This window comes from Pongo abelii, chromosome 9, assembly GCF_028885655.2.
Source record: "Pongo abelii isolate AG06213 chromosome 9, NHGRI_mPonAbe1-v2.0_pri, whole genome shotgun sequence".
Taxonomy (NCBI): domain Eukaryota; kingdom Metazoa; phylum Chordata; class Mammalia; order Primates; family Hominidae; genus Pongo; species Pongo abelii.
In genome coordinates this window covers 75,793,771-75,818,326 of record NC_071994.2, presented here as the reverse complement: position 1 = coordinate 75,818,326, position 24,556 = coordinate 75,793,771, and the positions used below count along the sequence as shown (strand labels likewise).

General features: G+C 43.7%; 1 protein-coding gene across 7 annotated transcripts in view; it reads left to right on the top strand.

Moving 5' to 3' along the window:
* RAB6A (RAB6A, member RAS oncogene family) overlaps nt 1-24,556 on the top strand; it is a 112,449-nt gene that overhangs the window by 17,060 nt on the left and 70,833 nt on the right. For 3 of the 7 annotated variants that reach the window (XM_054523720.2, XM_054523717.1, XM_054523718.1), the window contains exon 2: nt 152-246. Coding sequence is in view for 4 of the 7 variants with exons in the window: in XM_054523717.1 (XP_054379692.1) it covers nt 152-246 (95 nt within the window). In the remaining 3 variants the exon portion in view is untranslated. 7 annotated transcript variants of the gene reach the window in all.

Sequence of the window (24,556 nt, the reverse complement as noted above, 5' to 3'; positions counted from 1 at the left end):
GTTAGTAAATGGATCACATAGCAAATAAACTGTGGGGTTTTTTTGTTTCTTTTTTTTTTTTTTTTTTCCCTCATCAAAAGATAGTGGAGTATATATATAAAGGACACATGTCAACCCTGTTGTAATCTTTGTTTTCTGTATTGGACTACAGCTACGATGTAGGTGTTCTTGCGAGCCTCCTCTGGAAAGACTGCACACTGTCCTTGATAATCTCCAATCTGGACAACAGCAATAACAGCGTGTCAGGTAAAGCCAGGAAGACAGTTGGTATGAAAAGTGATTTGGAAATTTTTTGTCTTTATTGATGAAAATAATGCGAATTGGTTTTGTTTTGGTTTGGTTTGGTGTTTTTTTTGTTTGTTTGTTTGTTTGTTTGTCTGAGACGGAGTCTCGCTCTGTCACCCAGGCTGGAGTGCAGTGGCATGATCTCGGCTCACTGAAATCTCCACTTCCCAGGCTCAAGGAATCCTCCCATCTCAACCTCCCGAGTAGCTGGGATCACAGAAGCGCACCACCATGCCTGGCTAATTTTTTGTGTTTTTGGTAGAGATGAGGTTTCATCATGTTGCCCAGGCTGGTCTAGAAATTAATGTGGGCCGGGCCCTGTGGCTCACGCCTGTAATCCCAGCACTTTGGGAGGCTGAGGTGGGCAGATCATGAGGTCAGGAGATTGAGACCATCCTGACTAACACAGTGAAACCCTGTGTCTACTAAAAATACAAAAAAATTAGCTGGGCATGGTGCCATGCGCCTGTCCCAGCTACTCGGGGGGCTGAGGCAGGGGAACTGCTTGAACCCGGGAGGTGGAGGTTGCAGTGAGCCGAGATCGCGCCATTGCACTCCACACTCCAGCCTGAGCAACAAGGGCGAAACTCAGTCTCTTTTTTAGGCATATGAGACTGCCTGCCGTTGTTACGGAAGATGCTTGGGAAGAGATGGTTGTTTATCAATTCCCCTGTCTTTTGGCAGCACCTCACCCTGGTACTTTTACTATGCCTGGTTAACTGAGCCTAGAACTTCTTCTTCTTTTTTTTTTTTTTTTGAGATGGAGTCTCCCTCTGTTGTCCAGGCTGGAGTGCAATGGCGCGATCTCGGCTCACCGCAACCTCCGTTTCTCGGGTTCAAGCGATTCTCCTGCCTCAATTTCCTGAGTAGCTGGGATTACAGGTGCCTGGCACCGTGCCCGGCTAATTTTTGTATTTTTAATAAGGGTTTCACCATGCTGGCCATGCTGGTCTCGAACTGCCGACCTCAGGCAATCCGCCCCGCTTCGGCCTCCCAAAGTGCTGGGGTTATAGGCGTGAGCCACCGCGCCCAGCTGCTGAGAGCTTCTTGTATTCAGTTTCACCATATAAAGGGATGGGTTTAAAATGCTGTTCATACAGTCCTTGATACAATTCCCTTGTTTTTGTCCTTGTTTTACCCCTTATATGGTACCTGGTATTTCACATTCCTGAGCAGAATTTCTGCAGTTCTGCTTAGCTGATTGGCTTGCTTCTTGTTACTTCATCCTTCAGTAAGCACTTTATATGTTCTGTTTAGTCAGTTACCATTGCTCTATCTTTGTCTCCCATCTTAAAATATTATGGCTCTGGGTTACAGATGTCAAACCCAGAGTTTGCATTTTAATTTCTTTATTCTCGTTTTGGAATGGTTTCAGAGAGAGAAGAAGACAGAACATCTTTATCTTCCTAAAACCGGTAGTTTGTTCATTTTTCCTGTGATGTTGGGGCTTATTATCTCACTTAACAGTTTGAGCTACAACTTCTATAATTATTTTGGTATCTTTTGATTTTATATAAAATAAAGTCCTAGTTACTTTGTGTTAATTGAAAAGCCGAAGAAGTATTCACAGAAAGATAGCTTCTCTTGGCTTCTTTGGCAAGTTACAATTTGGCTGTGCAGTCTGTTGGTATTTCAGTGCAAACAGTGTTGGTCTCACTTTTCTGTCCTAAGATGCTCTGTTCTTTATATAAACAGCAGTAGAGGCAGTTGTTCTCTTCTACTCTGAGAGTGATTATCACTTAGTAGCAGGTGGAGTGATTCATTCTCTTGTACATCTTAGAGGAGACTTTATTATTTGTGGGGGATAGAGTGTGGGGAGAGGAGAGCTCCGGCAATGTGTCAGATTTTATACATTCTGGACTAGCATAAAAAGAAGCAAGTTCTTCCCCCACTGCAATTTCAAAGCCTGGAAGTAACACCTCACTTACAAGGCTTTGAGAAATCACATTATTCATAACGGGGACCATGATTCACATGAACAGAACAAAATGGAATTATCAAAAATAGATTCTGTAGATCAATCTGTAGCAAAAATATCTTCTGACTTAGCTATTAATTGGCTACAATTACAGGAAGGACCATTCCATTTAAGTTCTACCACCTTCTCCACTTTGACTGAATAATCTTTATTCTCCAATGGCATGTCCTTATAAGTCAAAGTATTTGGAAAACAGGTTTTAACGTGATCCTCTCCCCCTTTATTTTTTGTGGTCTTTTAAAAATGAGACTTACTTCAACATACCTTGTGTTAATTGTACTCATTTAATTGGTCACCTTGAATTACTGAGCATTTGTCATTTTTGTGCTTTGTATATTGACCCACTATTATTTTTAGTAGCAATGATTATAATAACCTGCAGTGTGGGTTAGAAGGGCTTTGCATTTGATGGAATTTGAATTCCTGCCAGAGCCATTATTTGTTTCAAATGTGAGCAATATGATTTCAGTCCTTTTACCCGGACAGTTTTTCTCCTTCTATTGATTTCCTGCCTCTCCAACAGTAATAAATCCCATTTTAGGGAGTAGTAAACAGAAAAAGGCAGTTCCAGTGTGGTAACTACTACTTTATATATACACATACAATATTGAGTGCCTAATATTCAAGGAACTATGCAAGGTGTTTTAAGGGATCTGAATATGAGAATGTGAGCTGCAAGTAACAATAACAAAGAAATACAAAGACACATAAAAGCATTATTAAATATAAAGACATTTATTATGTTACTAAAAAGAAATCCAGAAGAAGGCCAGTTCCAGGGTTGGTACAGTGGCTCAATGATGCCTTTTAGCTTTCTGCTTAGCTGTCATCAATGATTGGCTTTTTTTATTAGAATTATATATTAATGTTCAGAAGAGCTATCTTAGCTCTAAATATTATGTCCTTACACAGCTACATCAATGGCAGAAAAATGGCAGTTTTTTCTCATTTATTCCTTTTCATCAAGGAAGAAAATATGTCTCTCTATATCTCTTCTTCTCTCAGAATAAAAAAAGCCTCTAGCACATTTCCTTCATCTCCCACTGGCTCAGATGGACTCATGTGCCTATACCTTAGCTGAAGGGAGGCTGGAAACACATCTGTCATTTCTAGTATATATGGTGGAAGTATGTGTGTGTGTGATGTGTGCATTGCTGGATATGCAACCACTAGTGTCTGTCACTAAGAATAAGATGAAATTGACTGGGCGCAGTGGCTCACGCGTGTAATCTCAGCACTTTGGGAGGCCAAGGCAGGCGGATCACTTGAGGTCAGGAGTTTGAGACTAGCCTGGCCAATATGGTGAAACCCCATCTCTACTGAAAATACAAAAATTAGTTGGACGTGGTGGCACACTTCTGTAATCTCAGCTACTCAGGAGGCTGAGGCAGGAGAATCACTTGAACCCAGGAAGTGGAGGTTGCAGTGAGTCGAGATCGGCCACTGCACTCCAGCCTGGACAGAGTAAGACTCTGTCCCCAAAAAGGAAAAAAAGAAATTTCAGCCGAACGCAGTGGCTCACACCTGTAGTCCCAGAACTTTGGGAGAGCAAGGTGGGCGGATCATCTGAGGTAGGGGGTTCGAGACTAGCCTGACCAACATGGAGAAATCCCATCTCTAGTAAAAATACAAAATTAGCTGGGCATGATGGCACAAGCCTGTAATCTCAGCTACTCAGGAGGCTGAGCTAGGAGAATTGCTTGAACCCGACAGGCGGAGGTTGCGGTGAGCCGAGATCGCGCCATTGCACTCAAGCCCGGGCAACAAGAGCAAAACTCTGTCTCAAAAAAAAAAAAAAAATCAGTCCTCCTGCAAGAAGCTTTGTGTCTCTCAGGGCAGAAGATAAGATATAATTTTATTACAATTTCTGTGTGATAGATTTCCTACATACTCCTAGGCTTCAATTTATATATCACCTTTAAATTGATAATGAAAGCTGTTTTAGGTACTTTGAATTTGGAGCTGTGAAGACTGTCCTCTCCCATTGTTCCTAATTTTTAGTTACAAGATCTGTTCTCAGCATCTTTTTCATAAGTAATGGTTTAGGAAAGAAGTATCAAATTACCTGACATATTTTTGGGTAATGTTCTCTTTCTCCAAAATGCTCTTAACCTTCCTTCTCTGCATGCCCAAATCCCATTCATCCTTTGAAGACAGTGAAAAATAATTCCTCTGTTATTTCATTTTGTCAGCAAACATCTGCTGCATGCTTACTATGTAGTAAGCACTCTTCAAGCACTGGGGATACAAGATGAGATCTGACCTCGTGGAGGTTACAGTCAAGTAGGGAACACTGACAACGAACAGCAGTTAAGAATAGGGTACAATAGGACAGGCAAAGGTACTTATACTGTTAGTGGGGATGGGAGCAGATGGGAGCAAGACTTGTGCGGTAGACTGAATGTTTGTGTCTCCCCAAAATTCATATGTTGAAACTATAGTCCCCAACGTAATGGTATTAGTAGGTGGGACCTTAGGGAGGTGATGAGGGTGGAGTGCTCATAAATGGGATTAGTTCCCTTGTAAGAGGGAGCCCAGAGAGCTTTCTTGCTCTCTTTCTGTCATGTGAGGGTACAGTGAGAAGATGGTTGTCTATGAACCAGGAAGTGGGCCTTCACCAGACACGGTATCTTGTGGTACCTTGCTCTTGGACTTTCCAGTCTCCAGCTGTGAGAAATAAACGTTTGTTGTTTAAGCCACCCAGTCATGGTATTCTGTTATAGCAGCCTGAATGGACAAAGACAACTTCTTTAAGTTGTAAGTGATTTAAAAGAAAAAAAAAAAGACAATTTCTTTAACTGAAGGATAAGTAGGAATTGGGGAAGAGTGGGGAAGGGAGGGGAAGAGTGTTTGCGGTAAAGAGAAGTGAGTGTAGGAAATCATGAAGGTGAAAATACTCTTGAAAAGGGCCTCTCTAATTCCTCTTTCTCCTGAGTAATTTTTCCATTTGCTATACCCTACAGCACTTAATATGCAATGTTTAGGCCATAAAGTCTCTGAAGACAAAACTTACACAGAGTACTTGGTAAATATGAAGGCAGCGTCAGAGGATAATGAGGCTGTGTATGTGTCAATGCAAAATGAAAGCTTAAAACATTAAAACATTTTAGGTAAGAGGTGGACTAGACCATAAGGCCCTTCAAAATGACAGAATAGTACCACCTGTCTAGGTGACTACAGAGACCAAAGCAGCAGGGAGGACTGATTCATAAAGTTCTGTAGGAAGTACAAAGTAATTATAGTTCCAGTCTTCAGATGTTACTTTAAAGTCTATTTCAGGAAGCATAATGAAAACTTGGTACCCATCAGAAAGAAAATAGCTACTCACTTTTGTTTGCATAATCTTTTAAAAAAGTTTCTTGGTTTAAGCTGCTCTTTGTATGTGCCAGGGTTCTGGGTTAATGGTGGAGAGGACCCTATTAGACCTGACAAAATACTTGTAAAATCAAATGTCCATTCTACAAGGCAGGTTTTTACCATTTTATTTTAGATGCATGTTCTACCCGCACATGGCTGGGAGAGGAACCAGAAGGAAGTAAATTTTGATAGAGATGGTTTGAGGATATAGCTGTTGTCTTGATAGGCCAAAATAGATGATATTTTAAGAATTTTGGTTCTTCCCTGTAATTTATTCTAGGTCAGCAATTCATCCCTGGGTCTGAGAAGACACTTTTTTGATCCTGTCATTTCTACAGCTAAGCAAATAACTCCCCAATACTGAGAAAATGTACATAAATGTTTTTGTGAATGATATAAGATACTATACACAAATGTAAGGACATACTTTTTATTATTCACTTAGAAAACTTTTTTTTTTTTTTTTTTTAAGACAGGGACTTGTTCTGTCCCCCAGATTTCAGTGCAGTGGTGCCATACTTCAGCCTCCAGCTCCTGGACTCAAGCAATCTTTCTGCTTCAGGCTCCTGAGTAGCTGGAACTACAGGAGCACACCATGACATTCGGCTATTTTATTTTTTGTAGAGATAGTGCCTTGCTTTGTTGCCCAGCCTGGTCTCGAACTCCTGGGCTCAAGCGATTCTACCGCCTCGGCCTCCCAAAGTGCTGGGATTACAGACGTGAGCCACCGCGCCCAGCCGCTTTATGGATTTTTTTTTTTTGAGACAGAGTCTCGCTCTTGTTGCCCAGACTGGAGTGCAATGGTGTGACCTTGGCTCACTGCAACCTCTGCCTCCCGGGTTCAAGCGATTCTCCTGCCTCAGCCTCCCAAGTAGCTGGGATTACAGGCACCCGCCACCACACCACGTTAATTTTTTGTATTTTTAGTAGAGATGGGGTTTCATCATGTTGGCCAAGGCTGGTCTGGAACTCCTGACGTCAGGTGATCCACCCAACTCAGCCTTCCAAAGTGCTGGGATTACAGGGATGAGCCACCACGCCTGGCTTTTTTTTGTTGTTGTTGTTGAGATGGAGTCTCGCTCTGTCGCCAGGCTGGAGTGCGGTGGTGTGATCTCCGCTCACTGCAACCTCCGCCTCCCGGGTTCAAGCGACTCTCCTGCCTCAGCCTCCGGAGTAGCTGGGACTACAGGCGCGCGCCACCACGCCCAACTAATTTTTGCATTTTTAGTAGAGACAGGGTTTCACCATGTTGGCCAGGATGGTCTCGATCTCTTGACCTCGTGATCCACTCGCCTCCGCCTCCCAAAGTGCTGGGATTACAGTCATGGGCCACCGCGCCCAGCCCGCTTTATGGATTTTGCAAGTCATTTACTCCCTCTAGGCTTCAGTTTCCTCATCTGCAAAATTGGGAGGCCATGATTCTGACAGTTATAACATTCCTGGGAGCAAGGGAAGAGAATGTTATTTAGTAAGATGCCTGTGAGGAATTATGAGAGGATGGACAAGGTGGGGATCTGAGGACTGTGAGGCACGGCTGAGGGCTCAGGAAAGAGGCTCCTATTACAAATTTTAAGGCTATAGGACCCCACCCACACTTTTTGGGGGATCATATTCCACCTTTGTCCCGGCCCCGCCTCCGCCCCACCCTTCTCCCACTCCCCTTTCTTTCCTTTCCTTCCCCTCCCCTCCCCTCCCCTCCCCTCAAGCTGAGAAGCGCCACACTTCTTATGGCCGCCACAGTGCTCCGCTTTCCACTGCTCGAGGGCTGCGCGCGCTCTCACGCTGCCACCTCACTCGCGTGTGGGCTCGCCCTCAGCCCCTTCCGATTGGCTCATTATGTAAGTGGCGTAAGGGCTCCAGCCTCCCACTAACTTATCCCTGGCTTGCCCCGCCTCCTCCTGGCTTTTTTTGATGCCAGTGGAAACCTAACCTGCCCCGTCGCCGCCGTGCGGGAGGAGCCGGTAAAGCTGTCCAAACCAGGAAGGCGATGGCGATGGCGATGGCGGTGGCGCGCACGCACGCACGCACGCACGCACGCCAGCGGCCGGCGGGGCCGCAGGCTCGCGCCCGGGCTCGCCCTGCGCCGCGCCAGAGGCTCGCGCACTCAGCAGGTTGCGCTGCGGTGGCGGCAGCTGTGGAAGCTCAGGCGCTGCGCGTGAGAGGTCCCAGATACTTCTGCGGTTCCGGCTCCGCCACCCTCAGCTTCTCTCCCCCAGGTCTGGGAGCCGAGTGCGGAAGGAGGGAACGGCCCTAGCTTTGGGAAGCCAGAGGACACCCCTGGCTCCTGCCGACACCGCCCTCCTTCCCTTCCCAGCCGCGGGCCTCGCTCGGTGCTAGGCTACTCTGCTGTGAGGCGGCGGCCGCTGCCAGTCTGTGGAGAGTCCTCCTGCCCTCTAGCCGGGCTCCTCCACCGGGCCTTGCAGGGGCCGAGAGAGCTCGGTGCCCGCCCTTCCGCTCGCCTTTTTCGTCAGCTGGCTGGAGCAGCATCGGTCCGGGAGGTCTCTGGGCTGAGGCGGCGGCAGCTCCTCTAGTTCCACCATGTCCACGGGCGGAGACTTCGGGAATCCGCTGAGGAAATTCAAGCTGGTGTTCCTGGGGGAGCAAAGCGGTGAGTACGTGGCTCCCCTACTCCTGGCAGCTGGCCGCAGCGTCCCCGCACCGCCCCCGGTGCGGCCCTTCCGTCCGCGGAGGCTCCCTGCCCGCCTCGCGTCCGCGCTCGTTGCCGCCGCAGCCCTTCCCGATGTGCCCCCCGGTGCCACTGGCTCTCCGCCTGGATCTGTCGGCCGAGTTTTTACCCTGTTCCCCGGGTTCTTCAATCCTCGGCTCGCCGGCTCCGTTCCCCGCAGTCCGGCCATCTCCGGTCGATCTGCCCTCCCTCCCCAGACCTCACCCCGCCCAGCCTCTTGTCCATCCCTTTCTTCCTCCGGTCTCGGTCATTGCCCCTACCCCGGCCCCCTTTCTTGAGCTCCACCCTTATTCCTTGCTCTTTTCCCAGTTCCTCAGCGCTGTGAGGCCCACTCAGGGAAGCCTCACTCCCGAGAGCGGGCCCTCTTCAACCTTGGCCAAGGAGGGTGGGATCTGGGCGTTGTTTTCCCCAGAGGCTTGGCCCTGAGAAGTGCTGATGTCGTGGAAGGTGGGAAGAGGTGGTCGTAGAAAAAAATTATTAAATGATTTTCACCTGGGTGGGAAATTAGTCTGGGCCATAGAGGAAACATCTGAATTGGAGACGACTTGAGCATGGGGTGGTTGGGGGTGAAAGGGGTAGCGTCGGCAGTAGAGATTTTTGCCCCTTAGGTTAGATGGGGCTGTGGCTTGTCGGAAAACCTCATTTTGTTCTCTTGACTTTCATCACTGACAATTCTTTTGACAATGTTGATGATTTTTCAATCTCTGCCAGATGCTATGTCATGATCATTTTACTTGGAATTTTTCTCATCTCACCTCCCCTTTTTCTCTTTTCAACATGAAGCAGCGTCTGAGTCTCATGGTGGTACAAAAGGGAATTACTGGGGAAATGTTAATCATTTTTTCTTGAGTATTTTCCAATGATATATTGAGGATTCATGTGAGAGAAGGCTTGGAATAACAAACATCTTTGTTTTGTCGGATTTCCTTTGGAAAATGGAGTAGAGTAGGAATAGACTCATCATCTAGTTACCTAAATTAGATTTAAATACCATTTGGGCTAAATAATTCTTTTATGCTTAATATTCCGTACTGTCTGATGAGTGAAATTGTTATGTCATTTACCTGGTCAGGTTCTGCTGTCACTGTACTTTTATATTAGATACTAGATCCTAATTTTGTGATGGTTGTTTCTACGATTACTTCTTGTAGTATTTCCAGTTTTATGCTGTATTATACAAACTTGACACTCGACAATTCAGAGATGATTACCCTCCTTTGTTTTTCTCATACTTTGCATGACCATCTTTAAAATTCAGACATTGAGAGATTAGTTCTGAGTCATCAAACATTGAGTACCTACTAGGTGTTTTAGGTGAGGTTATAGAAAACATTAGTTATTTGTTTTGACTGGAAGGCATGTAAGTGATATAAATTCATAGCTTTTATTACTACTTTGAACTATTTATACTAATTTGTATGCTATCACAGAGGTTAATACTCTTGCAAAATTGCCTCCAGTTAGAACTGGGAAATCATTTTTCTCCTTTCGTATGTAGATTATCTTCCCCTCCTCCCTTTTGGGGGGAAAAATACAATCTCCCTCTTTTTTGCTTATATATTTTCCTGAAGTAAGTATAAACTTGTGTCTTTAGGTGAGTAACTTGGTAGAACCTATGGAGTTGATTCTAGTCCAGCTTTTCTATGTCAATATCAGGATAGTTCCCAAACATAAAATATAGTTTGTTGGTTATTATTGATAAAAAGGATCCAAAGTGCTTATTGTGCATTTTAAAGATATTAATTGCCTTCCTTATGTTGTGATGCACAGCTATTTAGTTTGCATGAAAAAACCTATTCATCTCCCTGTCTAAAAAGATTTTAGCATGAATGGAGTGCTTAACTTTCTAAGTATCTTCAGGTTTCCTTTGAATTTCTTGAGTATTTGTATATGTTCTAATGCATAATGAAGAGTTTTATGGCTTCTAATTTCGTACCTTGTTTAAGCCTCTACTACCCTCCCCCCTCCATTACTGAAGCCTGGTTAGATTTTTTTTAATAGACTTCATTTTTTAGAAGAATTTTAGACTTACAGAAAAATTGAAAAGATAGTGCAGAGTTCCCATATACCCACACATCTAGTTTCCCCTGTTATCAACATCTTGCATTAATATGGCACATTTGTTACAATTAATGAACTAATATTGATATGTTATTATTAACTTAAGTCCATAGTTTATTTAGATTTTTAGTTTTAACCTAATGTCCTTTTTCTGTTTCAGCATTCAATTCAGGATGTGAAGTTAATTATCTTTTGAGGTTACTGTATTGTCAAGTAATGCCATTCATTAGCTTTGACAATGAAAGATTGATCTCTGTTTTCATGGTCAGTGTCTATAGTTTCCTTATGCGTTAGTAGAGGTCTGTAGACTCCATGTCGTTTTGATGTAACTCTTCATGAATTATTTATTTTTAGGTCTGTTAGAATTCCACAATTCAGTTTTTAAAGCCTGTAATCTATGGCAAAGCCTTGTTTTTTCTTAATAGCATTTACCACATTTACAATTATCTTATTTTTTGGGTGTTTGTTTTTATTTCCCACAGAAGAATGCAACTCCCATGAAGATAAAAACTATTCTTTTTTTGTTCAGTGTATCCCCATTGCCTAGCATAGAGCCAGGCTCATAGTAGCTGCTCAGACATGTTGGGTGAATGAACGATGGCTGAATCTAATAGTAACGAAAGCTAGTAGCCTATGTTACACTCTTTGACATGGTGAAGTTCACATTTTTTCCTTATGCAATTGATAGTTTAACAATAACACTTAAAACTTACATCATTTGAATGTATACAGAAATATATCAGATACTTAAGGGGGTAGAGAAACCAGTCGTTTAGAGGCCCAATCATTTCATTCAAAAAATGGGACTGACATGAATTTTGTACTTTTTTTTTGAGTTGAGCAAAATTAGTCTTCCTTTGTTAAAGTCGTTGTTAAATTATTTGCTATTAATATAACGCATGAAAAGTATTCAAATTATACCAATGATGTGCTCATGGAACTGATTTGAAATTAGGTTTTATTTGGCTTATCAAAAATTTAAGATACTAGGCTGGGTGCGGTGGTTCATGCCTGTAATCCCAGCACTTTGGGAGGCTGAGATAGGTGAATCATCTGAGGTCAGCAGTTCAAGACCAGCCTGGCTAACATGGTGGAGTCCCTGGCCCGCCCCCCCACCCCCCCCCGCCCCTGCCCCTGCCCCTGCCCCTGCCCCTGCCCCAGCCCCACAGCTCGGGCTCTACAAAAATACAAAAATTATCCAGGTATGATGGCGGGTGGGGGCCTGTAATCCCAGCTACTCAGGAGGCTGAGGCAGGAGAATCACTTGAACCTGAGAGGTGGAGGGTGCAGTGAGTCGAGATCATGCCATTGCACTCCAGCCTGGGCGACAGAGTGAGACTCTGTCTCAAGAAAAAAAAAAAGAAAAAAAAATATATATATGTATATTTAAGATACTGTGCTCTATAATGAAAGTGAATTGTGTCAGTACATGAAGCAGATTGAGTTAATGACATCAATCTTAACCTTGGATAAATTCTTACGGTTTAATAAAGGAATGTTTGGCCGGGTGTGGTGGCTCACGCCTGTAATCCCAGCACTTTAGGAGGCCGAGGCAGGCAAATCACCTGAGGTCAGGAGTTCAAGACCAGCCTGGCCAACATGACGAAATCTCATCTCTACTAAAAATACAAAAACTAGCTGGGCGTGGTGGCGTGTTCCTGTAATCCCAGCTACTCAGGAGGCTGAGGCAGGAGAATTGCTCAACCCAGGAGGTGGAGGTTGCAGTGAACTGAGATCACCCCACTGCACTCCAGCCTGGGCCTCAGAGCGAGACTTTGTCTCTAAATAAATAAATAAAGGAATGTTGAAATACACAACTGGAAGTTTCCTTGAGGAGTCTGTTTTGTTACTACCTCTGGCTATTGTCTTGAGATGCAGAGGCAGTTTTAGTAATGTCACTCAGTGGTTTACAGTAGAAGATTTTACTATATATACATGTTACCAATTATAAATTAGGAGATGTAATGGCAGAGAGAAGTGCATACTCAGCCTACTACTGTTTTTTTCACTTTATATTGCCTTTTCTTTTTTTCCATCAATGCTGATCAAATTGCAATATATTAGATAAGGAAAATATGTCTTATTGTCAGAGACTAGCAGTACTGACCAGTTGTTTTTCTTTTGAGACAGGGTCTACCTCTGTCACTCAGGCTGGAATGCAGTAGTGTGATCTCAGCTCACTGTACCCTCCACCTCCCAGGCTCAAGTGATCCTCCCACCTCAGCCTCCCAAATAGCTGGGACAACAGGCATGTACCACCACACCTGACTAATATTTGTATTTTTTTGTAGAGATGGGGTTTTACCATGTTGCCTAGGCTGGTCTCAAACTTTTGAGCTGGTGAGATCCTCCGGCCTCAGCCTCCCAAAGTGCTGGGATTACAGGTGTGAGCCACCACGCCTGGCCAGTACTGAACATTTTATATTGGCTAGATCAGTGGTTTTTAAACTTCTTTTCCCCAAGACCTCTTTCTGCTCTTACAAATTTTTGAGGATCCTGAAGAGCTCTGTTAATGTAGTTGTTATTGTTGTTGTTCTTCCTCCTCCTCCTCTTCTTTCTCCTCCTCTTCCTCCTCCTCCTCTTCTTCCTCCTCCTTTTCCTTCTCCTCCTCCTCTTGTTCTTCTTCTTCCTCCTCCTCATCTTTCTCTTCCTTCCCCCTTCTCCCTTCCTTCCCCCTTTCCACCTCCCCCTTCCTTTCCCTTTCTCCCTTCCTTCCTCCTTTCCTCTTCCCCTTTCCTTCCCCCTTCTTGAATGCAGTGACTGTTTACAGGGGCTATCATGGCCAACTGCAGCCTTGTCTCAAGCTCTCCTCCTGACTCAGCCTCCCTAGTAGCTGGGACTATAGGCACATGCCACTGTGCCTGGCTTTTGTTTATGTAGTTTATATCAACATTTAGGCCAGGCGCGGTGGCTCACGCCTGTAATCCCAGCACTTTGGGAGGCCGAAGTGGGTGGATCATCTGAGGTCACGGGTTCGAGACCAGCCTGGGCAACATGGTGAAACCCCGTTTCTACTAAAAATACAAAATTAGCTGGGCGTGGTGGTGCGTACCTGTAGTCCCAGCTCTTCGGGAGGCTGAGGCAGGAGAATTGCTTGAACTCGGGAGGTGGAGGTTGCAGTGAGCCAAGATCGTGCCACTGTGCTCCAGCCTGGGCAACAGAGTGAAGCTCCATCTCAAAATAAATGAATAAATATATAAACATTTACTGTATTGGAAAAGAAAATTTCAAAATATTTAATATGTTAAAAAATAATAGGGCCAAGCGTGGTGGCTCATGCTTGTAATCCCAGCATTTTGAGAGGCCGAGGCGGGCGGATCACGTGAGGCCAGAAGTTTGAGACCAACCTGACCAATATGGTGAAACCCCGTCTCTACTAAAAATACAAAGAAATTTGCCTGGCATGGTGGCGGACAGTCCCAGTGGTAGTCCCAGCTACTCAGGAGGCTGAGGCAAGAGAATCACTTGAACTCAGGAGGCGGAGGTTGCAGCGAGCCAAGATCACGCCATTGCACTCCAGCCTGGGCAACAAGAGCTAAACTCCGTCTCAAAATAATAATAATAATAATAATAAACCCACTGCATGTTAATACCCTTTTTTTTTTGACTGCATCCCTCTGTCGCCCAGGATGGAGTGAGTGCCTCCCGGGTTTGCGATTCTCATGCCTCAGCCTCCTGAGTAGCTGGGATCACAGGCACACGCCACCATGCCTGGCTAATTTGACTTTTTAGTAGAGACAGGGTTTTGCTATATTGGCCAGGCTGGTCTCAAACTCCTGGCCTCAAGTGACCTGCTTGCCTTCGTCTCCCAAGGTGCTGGGATTACAGGCATGAGCCACCGTGCCCAGCCTTCATGTTAACATCATTTCTGAAATGAAAAAGAACTATTTTCCAAACAGATATTTAGTGAGAGTGACATTGTTTTACATATTTGCAAATTTCTTTAATGTCTGACTTAATAGAGGACAATTGGATTTGCATAGCTGCTTATGCATTCAATCCTGTAATATTACACATCATATACGCACTGGGAAACTCCACAATACATTTCAAGAGAGTAAGAGTGAAAAATTCAAATAACATCTTAATCTTATGAAAATGGTTTTGACATCCAAGGAGTTTGTGGACCTCCCTAAGGGTCTTGGGAGATCCTAAGGAGTCAGTGGACCACTCTTTGTAAACTGCTGAGTTAGGTAATATCAAGTCAATTGTATCTCCTGTTATAATGTTGCCAGTTTTTCATATCTTGTTCTGAAGCCTTAAAACTAAATGGTACGTACAGTTAATGATTTAGAGCACTAGAGGACTGGTAGAGATGGAGAGTAAGAGTCTAGGTTTCATGTTTTAGCAGTGGCTACTGACCTTTGGCAGATTACTCAACATGTCTTTATGCCCCATTTTTCCTTATCTATAACATAAAGATAATAGACCTATCATAGAGTTATTGTGACATTTAAACTAGTCAAATAATGCAAAACATTTAGAAGAGTGCTGGGCACATGAGAAGTGCTCAGAAAGTGTTTTAATTTAACAAATGTTTATTGAAAATTGCTACAGTGTCAGGTGGTTTGGTAGTGCTTACTTTTAAGGAATTTACATTTTATCAGGGAAGAAATACACAATACCTAATACAATATAGCATGATGAGTGCAGCTGCTTTTAAAAGTAGAGCTAAGGCTGGGTGTGGTGGCTCACGCCTGTAATCCCAGCACTTTGGGAGGCCTAGGTGGGCAGATCACTTGAGGTCTGGAGTTTGTTTTTTTTTTTCCAGACGGAGTCTCACTCAGTCGCCCAGGCTGGAGTGCAGTGGCGAGATCTCGGCTCACTGCAAGCTCCGCCTCCTGGGTTCACGCCATTCTCCTGCCTCAGCCTCCGGAGTAGCTGGGACTACAGGCGCCCGCCACCATGCCCGGCTAATTTTTTGTACTTTTAGTAGAGACGGGGTTTCACCGTGTTAGCCAGGATGGTCTCAATCTCCTGACCTCGTGATCTGCCTGCCTTGGCCTCCCAAAGTGCTGGGATTACAGGCATGAGCCACCGCGCCCGGCGAGGTCTGGAGTTGGAGACTAGCCTGGCCAACATGGTGAAACCCTGTCTCTACTGATACAAAAAATTAGCTGGGCATGATGGCGTGCATCTGTAATCCCATCTCAGGAGGCTTAGGCAGGAGAGTCACTTGAACCCGGGAGGCGGAGGTTGCAGTGAGTGGCCATGTTGGCCAGGTTAGTCTTGAACTCCTTGCTCTCTCACCCAGGCTGCAGTACAGGGGTGCCATTATAGCTCACTGTAGCCGCCAGCTCCTGGGCTCAAGTGATCCTCCCACCTCAGCCTCTGGAGCTGTTGGGATTAGAGGCATTCGCCATTGCGCTCGGCTGATTAAAAAAATTTTTTTTAGTAAACGAGGTCTTGCTGTGTTGCCAGGCTGCTTTCCAACTCCTGGCCTCAAGTGATTCCCGCCTCAAGCTCCTGACTCTGGAATTACAGGCATGCACCACCTCACCTGGCTTGGACTTTTTATTAGACTTCCTGATTTTATTTCATCTGGCTCTTCCATTTCCTTATGCTTCTGTTTTAATTCTCATAAGATTTTTCTCAACTTTCTTCCATTTTATTATTATTTTTTTCTGCTATCATTTTAATTTTTTTTTCTTTTTTCTTTTTTTTTGAGCTGGAGTACTCACTCTGTCACCCAGGCTTGAGTGCAGTGGTGCAATCTCAGATCACCGCAACCTGTACCTTCCAGGCTCAAGTGATCCTCCCACCTCAGCCTCTTGAGTAGCTGGAACCACAAGCATGCGCCACCAAGCCCGGCTATTTTTTGTATTTTTGGTAGAGATGGCATTTCGCCGTGTTGCCCAGGCTCATCTCGAATTCCTGAGCTCATGCGATCTGCCCGGCCTCGGCCTCCCAGAGTGCTAGGATTACAGGCATGAGCCACCGTGCCAGTTCTTATCATTTTAATTTCAAAGAGTGTTTTTGTTCATCTTCTGAATGTTGCTTTTCTGTAGCATCTGTTTTTTGTTTTTTTTTGAGACAGAATCTTGCCCTGTCACCCCGGCTGGAGTGCAATGGTGCAATCTTGGCTTACTGCAACCTCTACCTCCCGGGTTCAAACGATTCTCATACTCTAGTCTCCTGAGTAGCTGAGGTTACAGGCATCTGCCACCATGCCTGGCTAATTTTTGTATTTTTAGTAGAGACGTGATTTCACTTTGTTTGTCAGACTGGTCTTGAACTCCTGACCTTCAGTGATCTGCCCCCTTGGCCTCCAAAGTGCTGGGATTACAGGTGGGAGTCACCACACCCAGCCTTCTGTAGCATCTTTTTAATTCCCCATTTTTACCTTTTCTTGTCATTTTGAAGATATTAATAAGATACATGACTTTTTTCTTCCTGCATATTTAGTTTTTGTAAATTGTTTTTCATCTCTGCTTTAGTTTCTCTATTTCCTGTTTGATGTGGTCCTCAAAAAAACTAGTGTTTCTTGGCTATTTGCTTCTATTTAAGAGTTGAGCACTGATAGTTGTGTGTTTTTTTTTTTTTAAGCTCTTGTGTGGGTTTGTGCGTCTTTACTGCAGAATGATCTTGCTGAGTTCCTTTTTGGGAGTCTCTGATGTTAGGTCTTTAAGTCTTTTTGCTGGTCAGATTCCCTGAAGAAGAATTACTCAGTGCACTGCTGGAGAGAATCTTGGTTGTCAGTGTTCTTGGAGGTGAATGGAGAGAGGGTTTGAAGTCATAACATACAGTAAATGCATTTAGTCTCCTTGCTTTTAATATTGTTTGTACTCTATCCCTCAGGTGTACCTTGTAATCTCTAGTACAGAAACCCTGTTTTTCTTTCTCAGCAGCTTATCTTCTAATTTTCAGCTGTGTTGAACAGAAGAGGGAATAGAAGAGAGTGTTAATCTACTTGTTAAATAGACTTTCATCCCTTCCTTCTGTTTTTAGCTCCATCTTTACCTTTATTTCTAGATGTACTTGGCCCAGACAATTCCTAAGTCAGTGGGGGTTCTGTGGTCCAAATCAGCTTTCTCAGCTTTCCCCATTGTCGGTTTAAAATTGATCATTAGTGAGTCTGTTAGGTCAGTTACTACTTTTCCATTTGCTTTCTACCTTCTAACTTGGATGTTTCAGATTTTCCGAGAACCAACACTTAATACTTGCTTAGGGTTGGTTGGTTGGTTTGTTTTTTGAGACAGGGTCTCTCTGTGTTGCCCAGGCTGGAGTGCAGTCCATTCACAGGCATGATTATAGCATACTACAGCCCTGAACTCCTGGGCTCAAGTGATCCTCCTGCCTCAGCCTCCTGAGTAGCTGGGACTATAGACTCAGGCCACTGAGCCTGACTCTCTTCTTTTTTAAAAGTCCATTTTGGCCGGGGGGCATGGTGACTCACACCTGTAATCCCAGCACTTTGGGACACTAAGGCGGGAGGATTGCTTGAGGCCAGGAGTTCGAGACCAGCCTGGGCAACATAGTGAGACCCTATCTTTACAAAAAATTAAACAAATTAACCAGGTGTGGTGGCACATGCCTGTAGTCCCAGCTACTTGGGAGGCTGGCTTGAGCATAGGAGGTTGAGGCTACTGTGAGTCTTGATTGTGTCACCTCACTCTAGCCTGGGAGACAGAGCAAGACCCTGCCTCAAAAAAAGTACATTTTATAAAATTAAAACCAACTTATTTACCCCCATACTCATAGTAGCATTATTCATAGTAGCCAAAAGGTAGAGGCAAACAAGTATCCATCCACAGATGAATGAATAAACAATATGTGACACATGCATACAATGGAATATTAGTCTTAAAAAGGAAGGAAATCTTGGCCTGGTGTGGGGGCTCATGCCTGTAATCCCAACAGTTTGGGAGGCCAAGGCATGAGGATCACTTGAGGCCAAGAGTTCGAGACCAGCTTGGCCAACATGGAGAAACCCCGCCTCTACTAAAAATACAAAAATTTGCTGGGCGCGGTGGCACGTGCCTATAATCCCAGCTACCCTGGAGACTGAGGCACGAGAATTGCTTGAACCTTGAACCTGGGAGGTGGAGGTTGCAGTGAGCTGACATCATGCCACTGCACTCCAGCGTGGGCAACAGAGTGCGACTCTGTCTCAAAAAAAAAAAAAAAAAAAAGGAAATCTGACACATGCTACAACGTGGATGAACTTTGAGGACATTATGCTAAGTGAAATAAGACAGTCACAAAAGGACAAATATTTTATGATTTTTAAAATTAATAAGTACTAAATAAACCTCCTTGTTATCCTGTCCATTGTGAGATTGACTAAACCTTGCCAAAACATCCCAACAAACTTTACTTTTGAGATGAAATCCAAACTCTCTTGTCTAAGTTAAACCCTTTCATGGTCTAACTTATACCTTCGTATCTCTCACTTGCTTCTAACACTCATCTTTACCTGTTATTATAAGGCAGATTTTTTTAAAAATTATTTTTTAAAATTTATGTTAAAAATGTTGTAATTAGAGATAAGATCTCGCTATGTTGCCCAGGCTGGCCTTGAACTCCTGAGCTCAAGTGATTCTCCTGCCTCGGCCTCCCGAGTAGCTGGGACTACAGGCATATGATACCATACCCTGCCAGTTTGTTTTTTTCTTACGGTCAGGGTCTTGCTCTGTTACCCAGGCTGGAGTGTAGTGGTGTGATCATAGCTCACTGCATCCTCAAACTCCTGGGCTTAAGCAGTCTTCCTGGCTTAGCCTCCCGAGTAGCTAGGACTATAGGCACATACCACCACACCTGGCTAATTTTTAAGTTTTTTCATAGAGATAGATCTTGCTTTGTTGACCAGGGTGGTCTCAAACTCCTGGCCTTGAGCAGTGCTCTGGCCTCGAGTGATCTTCTGGCCTCGGCCTCCCAAAAGGCTGAGATTACAGTCATGAGCCACTGAGCCCAGCCTAGTTTGGTTTCTTAAATTGTCATTAAGTTGTATACTGTACAGGACATGTCTCTGCCTTTTATTTTTCAGTAGTTTTCGGGGAACAGGTGGTGGGTGTTTGGTTGCATGGAAGAGTTCTTTAGTGGTGATTTATGAGATTTTGGTGCACCCATCACCCCAGCAGTGTACACTCTACCCACTGTGTACGTAGTCTTTTATCCCTCTCCCACTTCCCCGTGAGTCCCCAAAGTCCATTATGTCATTGTTTTGCCTTTGTGTTCTCATAGCTTAGCTCCCACTTATATAAATGAGAACACACGATGTTTGATTTTCCATTCCTGAGTTACTTTACTTAGAATAATGGTTTCCAACTCCAAGTTGCTGTGAATGCCATTACTTTGTTCCTTTTTATGGCTGAGTAGTATTCCATGGTAGATGTATACCACATTTCTTTTTTTTCTTTTTTTAAGATAGAGTTTTTGTCTGTTGTCCAGGCTAGAGTGCAGTGTCGTGATCTCGGCTCACTGCAAGCTTTGCCTTCCGGGTTCAAGAGATTCTCGTGCTTCAGCCTCCCAAGTAGTTGGGATTACAGGCGTGTGCTGCCATGCCTGGTTAATTTTTTTATTTTTAGTAGAGATGGGGTGTCATCATATTGGCCAGGCTGGTCTCGAACTCCTGACCTCAATTGATCTGCCCACCTCAGCCTTCCAAAGTGTTGGAATTACAGGCGTGAGCTACCGCGCCCAGCCTAATCCATAATTTTTTAAAGTTAGTTTTGGTAGAATTTTGGGGGATGAAGGAGGATTCAGAAATAGACAACAGGTATAAATGGCATATTTGAAAAGTGAACTTGTGATTTAACTAAATACTGTGTTTTGGGGTCCTTAAAATATTTTTTGACTCTTCAATATGGAAAAATTTAAACGTATAAAAAAATACGGAGACTAGCATCAGGAGCGCCTGTTAGGTGTTACACAGCTTTAATAATTATTAACTCATATCTTAATCTTTTTTCATCTATGTAGCATTCCCAACCTCTGTACCAAAGTGGGTTATTTTATGTATCTATTTATTTTTTAGAGACAAGGTCTCACTGTCACCTAGGCTGGATTCCAGTGGTGCAGCCATAGCTCACTGTAACCTTGAACTCTTGGGAAAAGTGGGTTATTTTAAAGCAAACTCCACACGTCATATTGTAACTATTTTGCTATGGCTGCTCAAAGAGGAATACCTCCTTGTTGAAATATTCTTGACATTTATGTATATAATTGCTCATAGAGGCCTTTATTTTTGGGATACTGTTCATTCCTTTACATGTTTTTGAGCTTAATATTTCAGGATCTCTATATTAGAGAATTAAAATATCCATGAGTTCATAATCTAAAGAAGTGACAGCTCTTCCTTTAAAAGAGTTTCAATTAACAAATACAGACAGAATGAGGTAAATTTAAAAATCACCATTAGAATACCACAGTAATAACTGCTGCAGGTAAGATCCCTTTGATGAATTTTAAAATTGGTGGGCAAAAGTTTGAGAACACAATGTTTGCATCATCTCAAAGTATCTTCCCCAATAGTTATTACTTACAAAGGGAAAAACATTAACTTTAGGGTGAAGAAACACTTTAGACACCACCAATAACCAAGTGATTAAGGTTAACATTGTTAGGAATAAGATAATGAGCCATTATGTATCCTCTGTTATAATGCACTGAGAAAGGCACATCAGTTCTGTGGTAGTTTTGCCAAGAATGCATAGCCTCTGTCTAATCATGAGAAAACATCAGACAAATCCAAATTGAGGAACATTACATGAAACAACTGAACAGTATTATTTGAAAGTGTCCATGTCATGAAAACAAGGGAAAATGGGGAAAATCTCACATATCAGAGGAGACCAAGGAGACATGACAACTAAATGCAATGTGGGATCCTGGATGACATCTTGGAACAGAAAAAGGGCATTAGTAGAAAAACGGGTGAAATTCTAAATAAGTTACATAGTTTAGTTAATAACATTATATCACTGTTAATTTCTTAGTTTTGATAATTGTGCTGTGGTTATGTAAGAGTTTATCTTAGAGGCTGGCCGGGCATGGTGTCTCACAGCTGTAATTCCCAGAACTTTGGGAGGCCGAGGTGGGCTGATCACAAGGTCAGGAGTTCGAGACCAGCCTGGCCAACATGGTCTCTACTAAAAATGCAAAAAGTAGCTGGGCATGCTGGTGGGCGCCTGTAATCCCAGCTACTCGGGAGGCTGAGGCAGGAGAATTGCTTGAAGCTGGGAGGTGGAGATTGCAGTGAGCCGAGATCGCACCACTGCACTCCAGCCTGGGCGACAGAGCAAGACTCCGTCTCAGAAAAAAAAAAGAAAGATTTGATCTTAGAGGAAGCCAGGTAAAAGGTGTACTGAAATTCTCTGTACTATTTTTATAACTTTACTATAAGCCAAAAAAATTTCCAGATAGAATGTTAAAACAGTCGTATGGCTGGTTGCGGTGGCTCACGCCTGTAATCCTAGCACTTTGGGAGGCCGAAACGCTTGAACCCGGGAGGCGGAGGTTGCAGTGCGCCAAGATTGCACCACCACACTCCAGCCTGAGTGACAGAGCGAGACTCTGTCTCAAAAACAACAACAAAAAAAAACAGTCCTACTACATGTACTACTGTTATTCTGATTTTACCATAAGGAAATTGAGGCACAGAGAGATTAACTAACTTGTCTCATGGTTGCGTGGTTAGTAAGTAGGCAAGCTGGGATTTCAACCCAGTAGTCTGGTTCTACAACTCAATTTTTTTTTTTTTTTTTTAAATTTATTTCGAGGCAGAGTTTTGCTACGTCTCCCTGGTTGGAGTGTGATGGTAGTGTGATCACTGCTTACTGCAGCCTCAGTCTCCTGGGCTTAGGCAATCCTCTCACCGTAGCTGGGAATACAGGTGTATACCACCATCCCCAGCTAAATTTTTTTATTTTTAGCAGAGATCAGGTCTTGCTGTGTTGCCAGGCTGGTTTTGAACTCCTGTGCTCAATTGATCCTCCTGTCTTGGCCTCCCAAAGTGCTGGTTTTTTTTAAGAGACAGAGTCTTGCTCTGTCACCTAGGCTGGAGTGTAGTGGCACAATCATAGCACACTGACTTTGAATCCCTGGGCTCAAGTGTTCTTCTGCCTCAGTTTCCCTAGTAGTTGGGACTACAGGCATGTGCCACTGTGCCTGGCTATTTTTTTTGTGTGTGTGTAGAGAAAATGTTTGATTGATATATAGTATACATAGAAGCATATAAATCATAAATATACAGCTTGAAGGAGAAAAAATGATGAATATTCTCATTCTTACAAAAGTTATTTCTTACTATAAATTAGAAAATTTGACTTTTTTTTCTTTTCTTTTTAGCTTACAACAGCTTTTTTTTTTTTTTTTTTCTTTTAAATTGATGGGGCCTCTGCTGGCCAGGCTGCTCTTGAACTCACTGAGCTCAAGTGATCCTCTCACTTCAGCCTCCTGAGTAGTTAGCTGGGACTACTGGTGTGACCTCTGCACTTGACTGATCTTCATTGTTTTGCATCTCTCTTTCTTTCTTTTTTTTTTTTGAGATGGAGTCTCACTCTCGCCCAGGCTGGAGTGCAGTGGCACAGTCTCGCCTCACTGCAACCTCTGCCTCCAGAGTTTAAGCGATTCTTGTGCCTCAGCCTCCTGAGTAGCTGGGACTACAGGCGCATGCCACCATGCCCTGCTAATTTTTTTATTTTTTTTGAGATGGAGTTTTGCTGTCACCCAGGCTGGAGTCCAGTGGAGTGATCTTGGCTCACTGCAACTTCTGCCTCCCGGGTTCGAGCAGTTTTCCTGCCTCAGCCTCCTGGGTAGCTGGGATTACAGGCACACACCACCATGCCTAAGTTTTCATATTTTTAGTAGAGACAGGGTTTCACCATGTTGGCCAGCCTGGTCTCAAACTCCTGACCTCAGATGATCCACCCATCTCATTTTTGTATTTTTAATAGAGACAAGGTTTCACCGTGTTGGTCAGGCTGGTCTCGAACTCCCGACCTCAAGTGATCCACCTGCTGCAGCCTCCCAAAGTATTGGGATTATAGGCGTTTGTCACTGCACCCGGCCTGTATCTCTATTTCTTAAGGTTAATTTTATGTCTCTGTGAGTTGTATCCACTTTCATTTTTCTAAGAATGCAAAGTTGTTTTAGGCCAAACTCTGGACCACATTAACTACCTAAAGTACTGAATGAAGTCTACTTGGTGAAGTTTCTCTCCATTGGTTAATTAATTCATTCAGTGCCAGGCAGAAACTGACTCTCTGAGTATACAGCTATGAACAAGAAAAATACAGTTCATGTTTCTTATTTTATCGTGTGTAGTTGAGAGAGGTAAACTAGTAAATAAATGCATTAATAAGATACTTTGAGATAGTGTTAATGTCCTTATATTACCAATTTTTCTTATTTTTTCCCCATAAGAAAAGATGGATCATGCTTTATTTAAAATTTCTACACTTAAGTGTTTGAGTGAAATAATGCTGATAAAGTGAGTCTTGTGCTAGTAGTCAGTCTTATGCCAGTACTCTTTACTCTTTTTTTTTTTTTCTTTTGAGATGGATTCTCGCTCTGTCGCCAGGCTGGAGTGCAGTGGCGCGATCTCAGCTCACTGTAACCTCCACCTCCTGGGTTCAAGCGATTCTCCTGCCTCAGCCTCCTGAGTAGCTGGGACTACAGGTGTGCATCACCATGCCCAGCTAATTTTTGTATTTTTAGTAGAGATGGGGTTTCACCATGTTGGCCAGAATGGTCTCGATCTCTTGGCCTCATGACCTGCCGGCCTCGGCCTCCCAAAGTGTTGGGATTACAGGCATGAGCCACCGCACCCAGCCCCAGTACTTATTTTGAACTTTCCACTGGAATATTCTTTTAGAGTGCAAACTATTTTGATTTCTCTTTTTGTCCTTATGATACAATTATAAAAGTATGTTGACTTTGTTGTAGGAGTAAAATAAAAGTCCTGCTGCCATCTAAAATTCTTTTTTTTTTTTTTTTTTGGAGACAGGGTCTCACTCTGTTGCCCAGGCTGGAGTGCAGTGGTGTCATCAGAGTATACTGCAGCCTTGATCTCCTGGGCTCAAGTGATCCTCCTCCCTCAGCCTCCTGAATAGCTGGGACCACAAGCATGTGCTACTTCATGTGGCTAATTTAAATTTTTTTTTTTTTTTTGAGATGGAGTCTCCCTCTGTCACCCAGGCTGGAGTGCATTGGTGCAATCTCGCCTCACTGCAACCTCCACCTCCCAA